The 13,312-nt window shown below is 43.5% G+C and overlaps 1 protein-coding gene across 4 annotated transcripts in view; it reads left to right on the top strand.

Annotated features, from left to right (window-relative positions):
• The window catches only part of BSN (bassoon presynaptic cytomatrix protein), a 231,372-nt gene that overhangs the window by 196,273 nt on the left and 21,787 nt on the right, over positions 1-13,312 (top strand). For all 4 annotated transcript variants that reach the window (XM_026673218.2, XM_087954986.1, XM_087954985.1 and 1 more), the window contains exon 5: positions 5,550-12,362. In XM_026673218.2, the coding sequence (XP_026529003.2) occupies positions 5,550-12,362 (6,813 nt within the window). The remainder of the gene's footprint in view (positions 1-5,549; positions 12,363-13,312) is intronic.

Here is a 13,312-nt window from a genome sequence, read left to right as displayed (position 1 = left end):
ATTAACTCATTTCCCTTTCTAGTAAATGTAGAGCCCTCCTTTCTCCTGAGCTGCAAGTTGACAATAACTTTTTTTGTAATGGGTTCTGTGGGAATTTCCAATTATATAACTGCCAATATTTTGCTTGGAGTATTGATTAAATGAACAAAATTTAATCAATTAGAATTAGAATTCTTTTATTAGCCAAGTGTGATTGGACACATAAGGAATTTGTCTTGGTGCAAATGCTCTCAGTACACATAAAAGAAAAGATATATTCGTCAAGAGTCAAGAAGCATAAGGTACAACACTTAATAATAGTCATAGGATACAATAAGCAATCAAATCATACTAGGAAACAATCAATATAAACCGTAAGGATACAAGCGACAAAGTTAAAGTCATACAGTCACAAGTGGGAGTGATAAGGAGTGATGAGAAGATTAATAGTAATAGTAGTCCACACTTTGTAAATAGTTGGACAGTGTTGAGGGAATTATTTGTTTAGCAGAGTGGTGACTGTCCTTGTGTCTAGTTGTTCTGGTGTGCAGTGCTCTATAGCGTCGTTTTGAGGGAAGCAGTTGAAACAGTTTATGTCCAGAATGTGAGGGGTCTGTGAGTATTTTCACAGCCCTCTTTTTGACTCGTGCAGTATACAGGTCCTTGATTGAAGGCAGGTTGGTATAATTGTTTTTTCTGCCGTCCTAATTATCCCTTGAAGTCTGTGTCTGTCCTGTTGGGTTACAGAACCAAACCAGACAGTTATGGAGGTGCAAATGACAGACTCAATAATTCCTCTGTAGAACTGTATCAGCAGCTCCTTGGGCAGTTTGAGCTTTCTGAGTTGGTGCAGAAAGAACATTCTTTGTTGTGCTTTTTTGATGACGTTTTTGATGTTAGGTGTCCATTTTAGGTCATGTGATATAATAGAACCTAGAAATGGACTACTAAAAGATCAGCAGCCTTATCTTTACTTCTTGGGTTTTCTACACAAAATGCCATTTGAGCACCAAGTATGGGTTTTTTGCCTTTGGGGATTCTAAAGATTGGCCTTTGCCTCACCGTTACTTTATTCCCAGTACTGTCATCTGAATTGTGAGAAATATGTGGTTGGGATTCTTACCTTTCAAAACCCGAAGAAAAAATTGCTTCTCAGCTTTAAATTCCAGTTACATGTTTCTGAAGTTGTGTATGAAGATGTAAAATGTTTTAATTCTGCATGTGAGATCAGCACCACATCAACATTATTGGAATCCTGGGAGTAAATTTAGCACTTAGCTGAATTTCAGTAACATTTCTAAAGTGCCTTCTACGGGTCAGTTTTTGCTTGAAGGAATTTGTAGGCAAGAATGGAGGTGGAGTTCAGTTTCCAGTAGGAAAATGCCTTCTTTATTAAACTAAGAAAAATGCCTGTCAGGATTTGCATGGACAAAGCACGTGTGGGGCCAGCTAAGAAAGCATCCAAGGGGTAAGTACAGTTATGAATCTAAAACAGGGGGGCAAATCCTCCCTCCAGCCCTATTTATAGTCTGGCAGCCTGCAGGAAGTTGCTGAATTATTGGGGCAGAAGTTATATTACATTCAAAACCTCCACAAAAGGCTCTGACAGACAGAGCAAAGGTAAGTGAGATGAAAGAATGAACCATAATCCTTAATGATGGATGTCATTTGTTTTCAAGAAGGCTTATTTTCCAAATCTCTGGCCAATAGTTAGGTTTGTTTCTTATTGAGAAGGATGCATCAGATCACAACTGATACTGTATATCAGATCACAACTGGTATATCGGATCACAACTTCCCATACCTTTTTCTCAGATCTACGCTATTCTAATTCTGTATTATATAGTGAGGCATTGTGAGAGGGGGTAGGAGGATAGGCACTCCCAAATTATTTTGATGCTTTATCTAGGAAAAGTTTAGGTCCCTTGCAGTTCAATGGGGTTTGCAAACCCAGACAAGGAGAAGGTTTTGATTGTAACAGTTAGAGCCTATCTCATTGCCATCATTACCCCACAATTAAATGTGGACTAACAATATTGTGTCTAAAAGATTTGCAACTAATTATACAGTTATACCCAAATTAGGATCATAAATGCTTCTGCATTCTCCTAGAAGAATGCATCAAGCGGGAATGCTGATTTCACAAATTCCTACCCGAATAGCTGTGGTTTTTGCAATGGAGCCAGGTTGGGGCCTCAGTCCAACCTCCAGCAATTGCAGGCCCTGATTGGTTGTTTCCCTGCTTTTTGTCCTTCCCGTCTTGACAGGGAAGTCAAGTCTGACTGGATGGATGTTTGAGTGACCTTCAGTACTTGTCTTTTTCCTTCAGGGGTGTAGAGTTGTAATTGCAGGAATGTTCCAATCTCGGATGGCAAACCTCAGATAAAGAATGTTTCCAAGCAAATACAACTCAGGTAAACAAAGTCACTAATCTAAAGGAGGATTAGAGAGAGGAAGTAAACATATGTTAGACTTTAACTAGAGATAATTAATTGTATGGATTACTGTGCTAAACAGTAACCAAAGTTAAGCAGTAACCAAAGTTAACCAGTGATGGAGGATAACTAAAAATGTGTATAAATGCAAGACTAGACTCCAATAAAGATCATCATGATTCAGTTATTCATGATCAAACAACTCGACTGCCTCGTCATTACAACACAGGGGTAGCCTCCACTCTTTGTCTTTCCAGATGTTTATATGCATGAATGCCTTCGCAACCCCTTACAACATTCTCTCGTTTAATCCAAACCCTTGCTTCCTTGCAAATATGAAAAAAGAGACAGGGAAGGAGGAACTTTACAGTGTGTGGTGAATAGAATAGAAAATAGAATAGAAAAGAAAATAGAATAGAAAATAGAATAGAAAATAGAATAATAGAAAATAGAACAGAACAGAACAACAGAGTTGGAAGAGATCTCGGAGATATTCTAGTCAACCTGCTGCTCAGACAGGAAACCCTATACCATTTCAGACTCTATACCACTTCAGATAAAGTTTTGAAAGAAGTAAGCATGTAAGCTAGACTAGGCAAAGGCCAAAGACATGCTGAGTGGGAAATGTTAGATTAAATGGGCTTGCAGAAGAGGCAGGAATGACATTGAGCAGGACTAGAATTTCAGGTAAGGGAACCACGAGTCATAGCTCTTAAACTGTTGCACGTTAAAGCCCCATGGACAGAACCACCAAACAGATTCATTCAGGTAGGAACATGTTAGGTAAGCAGCAAGATTTAGGCTAGCACAGTTTTCTGGCATCTCTGGGGTGGGAGGGGTGCATGGCAAAACAGCTATTCAGGCATCAGTATGATATGGCTGCAAAAAAAAAAAAAAAAAAAGACCAATGCAATTTTTAGATTGCCTCAGACCATACAAAAGCACAGTTGCTAAATCACAAGAAATGCTGACTCTATTTTGTTCTGCTCTGCTGAGACCCTGCATTGAGCCTCCTGTCTCGGTTGGAGCTTTAAGAAAGATATAGAGAAATTGGGAGAAGAGGGCAAACAAGGGTAATAAGAATAATTAGGAAACTCGAAGTTGTATCAAGAAAGATTGAAGGCACTGGGGATATCTGGGCATCGATAACTGGGATATCTGGGGGCGTGCATAAGCGCACCAACGTGCCTACCGTCCCTGTCCTATTGTTTCTCTTATTCTTTTATTTTTCTTATATGTACCCATTTCATGTATTCACAACTATGTATACACTTATACTTATTATCTTGTAAACAATTGGCAAATCAAAATAAATAAAATAAATAAAATAACCTTGAAAATATGGTGGGGAAGTGTGGTAGCACTATTCAAATACCAGAAATGATGTCATACACTAGAAATTAATAACCATCAATCGGGATTGTTATCTTTCATTCCAGAGTGTGCAATGTGGAATAACAGATTTAAGTTAGAGAGGCTTTTTGTTGAATGTTAGAAAAATGTCATAAAAGAAAGAGCAGTTTAGCAGGGAACAAATTATTCAAAATGGAGGTGTCTGCCCTTCATTGGGTGCATTCAGATGCATGCTAGATAACCTGGCGGGGGGGGGAGGATTAAATTTGGAATTTTGCACTGAGCTGAGACCTGGATTTGATAAGTTTATGAGGTGGTGCCTCAAGTAATAAATTCAGAAGCTTACTCAAAGCTAAGTTGCAAAAATGTATCATTCAAATAATGGTCTTTGTAAAGTGTAAATATCTCTCTCTCTCTCTCTCTCTCTCTCTCTGTGTGTGTGTGTGTGTGTGTGTGTGTGTGTGTGTGTGTGTTGAGAATGAATGCATTATTCAAAAAGGCATGGGAAATTGTTTTAAAAACAATCGAGTAACACATTTGTGGAAACTGAGATAGAGATCTCCAGTGCATTCTTTTGTAGAGTAGGAGTCAAGGATGCCAATGCTTCTTTTTGCAAAAGCAACAATTGTGTGTCTGGTCTTGACTTTAAAATTGTTCAGCCTTGGGTAAACCAGATTTTTTTATTTTTACTTTTTTAATGGGAGGACAGAACCAACAAGGCATGTAAACTTGAATTTCCGGCTTGAGGGCAGAGAATGTGGATTTATAACATTTCATAGCTAGCTGCTTGGGTTTGACACATACTTTTCACTGCTCTAGAAGCTTGCTGAAAGTGGGCCTGTCATCCACAGTTGGATGGAGACTTATAAGTATCACAATTCATAATGACACTATGCTAAAATAATCATTTAGGTAATAAAAACAATAGTTGCATATAATGGGATAAAGTTTTTAAAATAACTAGTTATCGTCAGTGATCGGGCAGATAATTCTGATTTGCCAAAACAAAATTGGGTATGCTTATGCTTTCCTAATAACAAAAATGTTTCATACTAGTGCTGGAAAATTGCAATATACCTCAAAACAAAATCTTCCCGGTGGGTTGACATTTGCAGCAAAACAGTATGAGCTATTCGTTTATTAAACTACAAATACATGGTCTGAAAAGATCTGGTTCTTTTTTTCTTTTGTTGATTTGAATCTAGCAGAGAGATATCTTTTATTTACCACATATATTGCTGTTATACATTTGTGTCATGTTACAAGGGTATATATCTGTAAAATAAACCCCAGACTTGTGTTTTGACTTCTGAGCATAGGTTGGAGTAGGAAAAAAACACACAAAAGAATTACTTCCTTGGGCTTCTCATATTAGGAAACAGTCTTGCATGCACTTTTAAATTATTAAAAGGTAGAAAGGATCTGATCTACCAATCAAAAGGCACTGCACACAAATTCTGTCTTTCTGCCATAAATAACTTTCTAGATTAAAAAGGGCAAAGAAAACAATGGAAAAATACTGAGACCCAAATGGAGTATGTCATCAAGCCCCTGAAAATTTTTTAAAAAGAGAACAGAGTGATTGGACAATAATTACTCTACCGGCAAGCATCAAAGATAAGGGCGCTGCTCTCATTTCTTAGCATATTATGCTTGCTGTTTTTTGAATGCTAGAGTCCAGGTTAATTGCAACTATAAATTGCTGTAAATCTGAATAATAACATGAATTATGTTTACAGTCAGTTATAATGAAATGTTAATGGATGTTTATTTCCTTTGTAGGACTCCAGCAAGCCTTATCCCTCAGACCAGCAGTCCCGCAGCCCCCAAAGCTTGAGTGATACGGGCTACTCATCTGATGGGATCTCCAGTTCCCAGAGTGAAATCACAGGCTTAGTGCAGCAAGAAGGAGAACAGCTAAACGAAACAGGAATTGTAGAACCAAGTCCTCCCAGTCCTTCTGAACTTACCAAGCTAGAAACCAGCATGCGCCCTTTACTGGAGTCAAAGAGCTTGACCCATCCATCAGCTGACCGTGGGAAGACATACCATGAATTAAGGGAGGAGCAGAGGCAAAGACAGAGGCCACGGTCCCTTTCTATCACTCCAGAAGCCTTTGATTCTGATGAGGAGCTAGAAGACATCATGGAAGAAGATGAAGACTCTCTGGAATGGGATAGTCAAAGGGAGAAGAAGGACAGCGTAGAATCTTCAGATGATTTTGGCAGCAAGCTACGCCATGACTATGTGACAGATAGTAGTGAAGCAGGATTCTCCCCATTGCCAACTAAACAGAAAGGCAAAGAGCCTGTAATGACAGATGAAGAATTCATGAGGAGGCAAATCTTGGAGATGAGTGCAGAAGAAGACAATCTTGAGGAGGAAGAAGAATATGATCGTGCAAAATACAGTTCAAAAAATGGACGCAAGCTTGATTCTGAGAAAAGCAGAGAGCCCACTGCATCCAAGAGACGCCTGCCTCACAGCTCGAGCAGCATATATGAGGAGGAGCAAAAAGAACTGGAAAGTGCCGAGAGTGATGACATGGCTGCATCTCAGAGAGGTCTGCGTCGTTTCAAGACCATTGAGTTAAATAGCACTAACAACTATGGCAGAGACATGGAGTTGAGCCAGGAGGCAGACATCAACCTGGACAGAGAACCTGAACTGGAGATGGAGAGCCTCACAGGCTCCCCAGAAGATAGATCAAGAGGTGACTATTCCTCCACTTTGCCACCAACCACACCCAGTTACACCTCGGGAACATCCCCAACCTCAGTCTCTTCTCTGGAGGAAGACAGTGACAGCAGCCCGAGCCGCAGGCAGAGATTAGAAGAGGTGAAACAGCAGAGGAAAGCCCGGCATCGCTCTCATGGCCCTCTACTGCCAACCATTGAAGATTCCTCAGAAGAAGAAGAGTTGCGAGAGGAAGAGGAGCTCTTGAGAGAACAAGAGAAAATGCGGGAGGTGGAGCAGCAGCGGATTCGAAGCACAGCACGCAAAACAAAAAGAGATAAAGAAGAGCTGAGGGCACAGAGGAGGAGAGAGAGGTCTAAAACGCCACCCAGTAATTTGTCACCTATTGAAGATGCTTCACCCACTGAGGAACTGCGCCAGGCTGCAGAGATGGAGGAGCTGCACAGATCTTCCTGTTCAGAATATTCACCCTCTATTGACTCAGAGGCTGAAGGATTTGATGTCATTGCCTCCAAACTGTACAAATCTGGCAGCGAGTACAATCTGCCAACCTTCATGTCCCTTTATTCTCCAACAGAAAAAATGGCTAGCTCTAGTTACCCATCCAGCAAGCCTCTCAAAAGTGCAGAAGAAGCCTATGAAGAGATGATGAGGAAGGCAGAAATGTTCCAAAAACAACAACCTTTCCAACAAAGTATTTCGTACAACAACACTTTTCAAGAAGTAAGTTATCGTGGTTCGGAAGACCAAAACAATTTTGAATATCAGTACATAGATGACTATGGTTATGATAGTCGGGGTATAGATTCCTCACAAACTGACTATCAGAATGAGCTTTCCAAATCTGGGGCACTATATGAAGAAATTCTTCAAACATCACAGAATATTTCCAGGATGCATCAATCTTCTTCTCTGGATTTGACACTTGAGCAAGAAATGAAGAAAAAAGGGAGAGAAGATCCCTATCCAGAGAAGCAGTTTTTGAATGCCGAGAGTGCATACGAAAGTGGCCCACTCACTCCGGGAACAAGTCCTACCCAACTCTCTGCTCCCGTCTCCTTTTCACAGACTGAAAGCAGTGCAGGCAGAATAATCCCCGATGTTAGAGTCACTCAGCACTTTGAAAAAGAGAGTAATGAGCAAACAAAGTTTCATAGTTCCTCAGTTACAGCTAGCTCAGTTCCAAAGAGTGTAGCTATGCCTTACTCATATAGTAAAGGAACTAGCCCAGTCACTACTGTTGTTTCTACTCCAGCTAGCGCAACCCGAATTTACAGCTCTCCAACTTCAAGTGGCTCTGATGCATCACCTGTGTCCACCATTAGCCAAAGCCAGACAAAAGTAACTGCAAATTATGGTTCTCAAACAGAAAACATTCCCAGGGTTGGTGGGTCATCAGTAAGAGATAAGCATCAAAGTGTGACTGATGGCAAGACAAACATACCCATGACAACCCCCAAAATGTATTCTTTTTTCAAAAGTTCCAGCCCACCCCTTTCCCCTTCTTCTCCTACTCAAAGTCCTACTTATTCTGTTCCAAGAACTGGGATGCCATCTAGTTCCGGGGTAGGAGCTAAATCAACAGCTGAGTTTTCTACTCAAACACACAGCACAATCATTTCGTACGACGTCGCAACTACTGGGGCATCGACAGCTTCTCCGATGATAGCTCAAGGAACACAAACTCCTCACCGAGCCAGCTCCCCACGCCTGGCTAGGCAACAGTCATCCCAAGAAGCCCCCTTTATGGTCATCTCCTTAGCGTCTGATGCAGCTATTCAAACCAAGCCAATTGGTGTAAGTTCTTCCATTTCACCACCTTCATCTCCAACTCAGCAAGGCCGCCAGCAAACAGTGCATAGTTACAGTCAAACAGCAATCAGTGCAGTGCAATTCCAGTCACAGCAGGTCCAGACCACTCAGACCAAGGCACAGTCAATGCCTGAAAAAGCCTCTCCTTATACTCCAGTGCAGAAAGTGCAGAGCACTGCTACTGACCCTATGCCTGGTGTGTACAGCTGGGGCACACTACCTGCAGAGAATATTTCCTTGTGTAGGATATCATCAGTCCCTGGGACATCTAGAGTAGAACCTGGACCTAGAGCATCTGGCAATAATATTGTAGATTTGAGGACAGCAATAAAGTCTGTTCCAATCATTGTAACAGACCAGGGAATGGATCTCACGTCCTTATCTGCTGAGAGCAGAAAATATTGCTTCACCATGGACCAGTCACCGAGTCGGCAATCCACAACCATCCAACCTTTAATCATTAACCTCAATGCCCAGGAGCAAGCACATGCTATTATCAGCAGTGCCACCACTGTCAGCATAACAGTTGCATCTACCATGCTTATGTCCCAATCGAAGCAACCAGTTGTCTATGGGGACCCTTTCCAGAACAGAATTGACTTTGGTCAAGAGATAGGAAGTCCAGTCTGTCTGACGCAAATTAAACAGGTGGAGCAAGGTGTTCAGACCGGTCCCTTCAGAGGACCCATGAGTGGAGCTGGCACATCTGCTTCTATGGGCCGTCCAGAAGCAGCAGGTCCACAGCAAACAAAATTTGCAAGATACAATTTGCCCAACCAAATGACATCCATGATAAAAAAAGATACATTAATTACTCAGACTAGCAATGCCCAAAATATTGTGAGTGCCATTCCCAGGCCGTTTCCTCAAGATCAAAGCTCAGAGATATATAGAGGAGTTCCAGTGGAACTGAAAAGTCAGGCTCCTTCAGTAGCTCTTGGAAGTAAGAAGTCTCAAGTGATGATGGTGCAGATGGATGACATAGCAGCAGGTTCTGTCACAAAACTCATCAAAGAAGAACCTCCTCCTAATGCTTTGGACCTCACGGGAATGAAGCCTGAGAGCCAAGTAGCATGCTGTGATGTAGTCTATAGATTTCCATTTGGAAGCAGCTGCACTGGGGCTTTTAATCCATCTCCTAAGGTGCCGGAAAAACATGTTGGAGAAGCATCTCCCCTTGGCAAAGCTAGTGGCCAGTATTATGGAACCAGAGAACAGGAAATGCCGGAGACATACCCTTACAGAGAACAGCCGGCACCGGTCCCTCATCCGTACGAAGAACACCGATTCCATCCTAATGGCATGTTTGGGAGATTATATTCCTCAATGTCGGATACAAATCTTTCTGAAATGGGATTGAACTATTACTCAGTTAAAGGAGAGCAGCACTTCCCTTCCCCTGCTGGAGATTCCGCTGTGGACTTGACAACTATGAAGCATTCCTACAGCCACAGTTTTGCAGAGGGAGGACACCTAGGGCAGGGGCTGCAATATGGCTCTTTCACTGACCTTCGACAACCCACTGAATTATTAAGTCATTCATATCCCATGCGAAGGTACAGCTCGGCTTCCAATATCTACTCCGATTATAGATATTCAAGAGGAGACTTGGCCAATTTCCAGGAAGCTAGCCTGGCTCATTACAGTGCTACCACTGCTCGTGAAATCAGCCGAATGTGTGCAGCCCTTAACTCCATGGACCAGTATGGGGGCAGGCATGCAAACAGCCAAGATCTTCTACAATATGGACATAGTGCTCTTGGTGCTGCACCAGGAGGGACTGGAAACATTATGGCTCAACAGGGTGCCATGAAACCAAACATGATGTACAATCCAAATTTCCCAGAGTCTCGTTCTGGCTTTGGAAACTTAGCCCAATATAATCTCTCAAGGTTTGGATCTGTCAGACAGGTACTCCCTTCCACAGCTACTGTACGAGCTGCTGATGGCATGATTTATTCAACCATTAATACCCCAATAGCATCAACCCTTCCCATCACCACCCAGCCAGTTTCGGTGCTACGACCCATGCTCCGAAGCCTGTACAGGCACTATGCTCCAGGCAGTATCACAGCTGTCCCTCTGGCTAGCCTTACCAGAGTACCCCTAGTTACTCCTAGGATCCCCCTTGCATCTCAAGGTCTTTATCGCTATACTGTGCCCAGCAGGATGCCTGCAGTTCCTTCCGCATCTGTAATGGAAACACCCATGTATTTAGGAAAACCACTTAGCACCTCTGCAGCCAGCACTGCTGCCAGCACAGTAAGCATAGCACCTGTTACTAAGTCCCCTGCTCCAAGCATGGTCAGCTTGCAAAGACCTGAGCAGACAGGGGTTGGCCCACGCGAGGAGGTGCCTGTGTCAACCTCAGAGGTTCAGGGTCCTGCCAGGGACACCGGCCAGACACAACAGGAGCTACCTCCCCGACTGCCAACCCAAAAGCCTCAGACAGAAGCCCCACAGGCCAGCACTGCTAGCAGAGGAGCTATGGAAAGAGAAGAAAAGGAAAAGGAGGAAGAACGGCAGAGGAAGCAACATGAGCACATCCTCCAGATCGAAAGGGAAAGAGTAGAACTGGAAAACCTGAGGCAGATGAGGCTTCATGAGGAACTGGAAAGGGAACGGGTGGAGTTACAGAGACACAGAGAGAAGGAACAGCTTTTGATGCACAGGGAAATCCAGGAGTTGCAATCCATAAAGCACCAGGTCCTCCACCAGCAGCAAGAGGAGCGACAAGCCCAATTCGCCCTGCAGCGGGAACAGCTCGCCCAGCAGCGCTTGCAGTTAGAACAAATCCAGCACTTGCAGCAGCAATTGCAACAGCAGCTGGAGGAGCAGAAGAGGCAGAAGAGTACCTTTCCTCCGGTATGTGACCCAACTGGCCGGATTCCTTCTCAGGTTACACCTGAGGTAACGATAGAAATGCAAAGGACCTTGGCTCAAAATGGACAATACTGGCCACCCCTAAACCAAGCCTTTATGGCTACAGCAGCTCCAGGGCAAGACGGACAAGCACAGCCCCGCTATCCAGGACTCCAGAGGCCTCTTACAAACTCAGCCTCTGAAATGTCCCTGCAGACTGAAGAACAGTGGGAAGCCAGTCGGGGGATAAAGAAACGGAACTCGATGCCTCGTCTTCGGGACGCATATGATAAGGAGCCCAGCCATGAACCATACTTGGTGAAAAAGATCACAGACAGCAGTGTGCAGACTGATGAAGAAGATGGCGAAGAACGTTTCTACGCATCCCGGCGGCGGCGGCCTCGGCGCAGCACTGACTGCAGTGTTCAGACAGATGAGGAAGACGACGCTGAGTGGGAACAGCCGGTGCGTCGCCGACGTTCCCGCTTCTCCCGCCACTCTGATTCTAGTGCAGAGAGTAAAGCCGATTCTTCAGCAAAAGGCATGGCCAGCATAGCCATCCAAACCATCAGTGACTGTTCTGTGCAGACCGAACCCGACCAGTTGCTCCGGGTGTCCCCTTCCATCCACATCACTTCCCCTGACCCCAGGGTGGAGATTGTGAAGTACATCTCTGCCCCCGAGAAGACCCAGAGAGGGGAGAGTTTGGCTTGCCAGACAGAACCCGAAGTGCAGCCCCAGCCAGGCATTGCAATCCCTCAGCTCACGGCGCCCACCTCAATCCCTCCTTACTCCTCCAACATCCAGATGGTGAGCTCTGGGCCTCTGGATCCTCATTCAGTCCGACAGCAAGCACTAGCCAAGAAGAAGCCCGTTCCTCTTGAAATCGGCTACCAGTCCCACTTGCCCACAGACTCCTTGTCTCAGCTTATGTCCCGACAGCCTCCCAAGTCTCCTCAGGTCCTCTATTCCCCGGTGTCTCCCCTCTCCCCTCATCGGTTGTTAGAGTCATCCTTCACATCCAGCGAAAAGCTCAACAAGGCCCACGTGACTCCACAGAAGCACTTCATGGCTGAGTCCACCCAACGCCAGCAGACCCTGCCTCGCCCCATCAAAACCATCCAAAGGTCTTTATCTGACCCCAAGCCCATCAGTCCCACCTCAGAGGAGTCTGCAAGGGACAGGTTTTCCATGTATCAGCACACCTTCCTGCCCGGCAGCCAGGTAAGATCGCTTGGTGTATGAAAATTGAGCGGGATCTGGTGATATTTTGTCTCTTCCTTTCAAAGTCCCAAAGGTCTTAGACCAAATCTGCTGGTTTTATCATTGGGTCCATATATATAAACAGCAGGCCAGGAAAGAAAGGGAATTTTTTCAGCTTCAGATGAAGAATCGCTCTTCGTGTCCATAGCAGGTTCTGCATTTACAGCATGAGCTAAACTTCATCATTTGTTTTACAGCTCTACTTCCCTGCAGATCCATCAGTGGATCTGTTCTTATTCGTGCTTCTTTCCACTTGCCCTGGGCAGATTGGAGCCCTTTTTTCAGCCCCAAAGCTTTATTTTAAAAAGGATGGTGTTTTTTTTTAAATTAAATGGATTATTGAAAAAAATATACTAAGCAATAAGCCTACACTACAGCCAGCTTTTTATCTGAACATGCTTAAAATTTATAGCACCAGTTTTTCAGAACACTTTCCAAGGCAGTGAACTATATATGCGTATGTCGTATTTGTCTTCATTCAATCTACTCGGCATGTCCCCAAGATGAGCGCTAAGAAACCTACAGAAATAATATAGATGTTGGAACATCATCCTGTCTCTCTCGCATAAATTAATAATGGCATCAACTGCTTTGGAATGGTTTGTCCCCATCATAGTGTGATTAAATTACTAAATATAAATGTGTGTGTTATCATGATGCATTTACCATATAAAAATCATTTTTTAAAAAATTTCCTTTTCCCTTAAATATATTCCTTATACTGTGCAGTCTGTGCACACTCAGGTTACTAAAGACAGTTAAGTTCAAAACAGAGCATGATCTATTTTCTGTGGTTTAAGAAACACGCGGTAACACGGCTTGTCTATCTGCCATCTAGCGGTGGTAAAAGGAAATACCATTTTCTGCCTTGCATAAAAATATTTCTTACTGACATATACAGGACTGTGATC

Source organism: Notechis scutatus, chromosome 2, assembly GCF_049901735.1.
Source record: "Notechis scutatus isolate UNSWTSFEM ecotype Mainland chromosome 2, rNotScu1.2, whole genome shotgun sequence".
In the NCBI taxonomy this organism is placed as follows: Eukaryota; Metazoa; Chordata; class Lepidosauria; order Squamata; family Elapidae; genus Notechis; species Notechis scutatus.
Note: the sequence above shows the minus strand (reverse complement) of the source record. Positions and strands in the feature narration are given on the sequence as shown.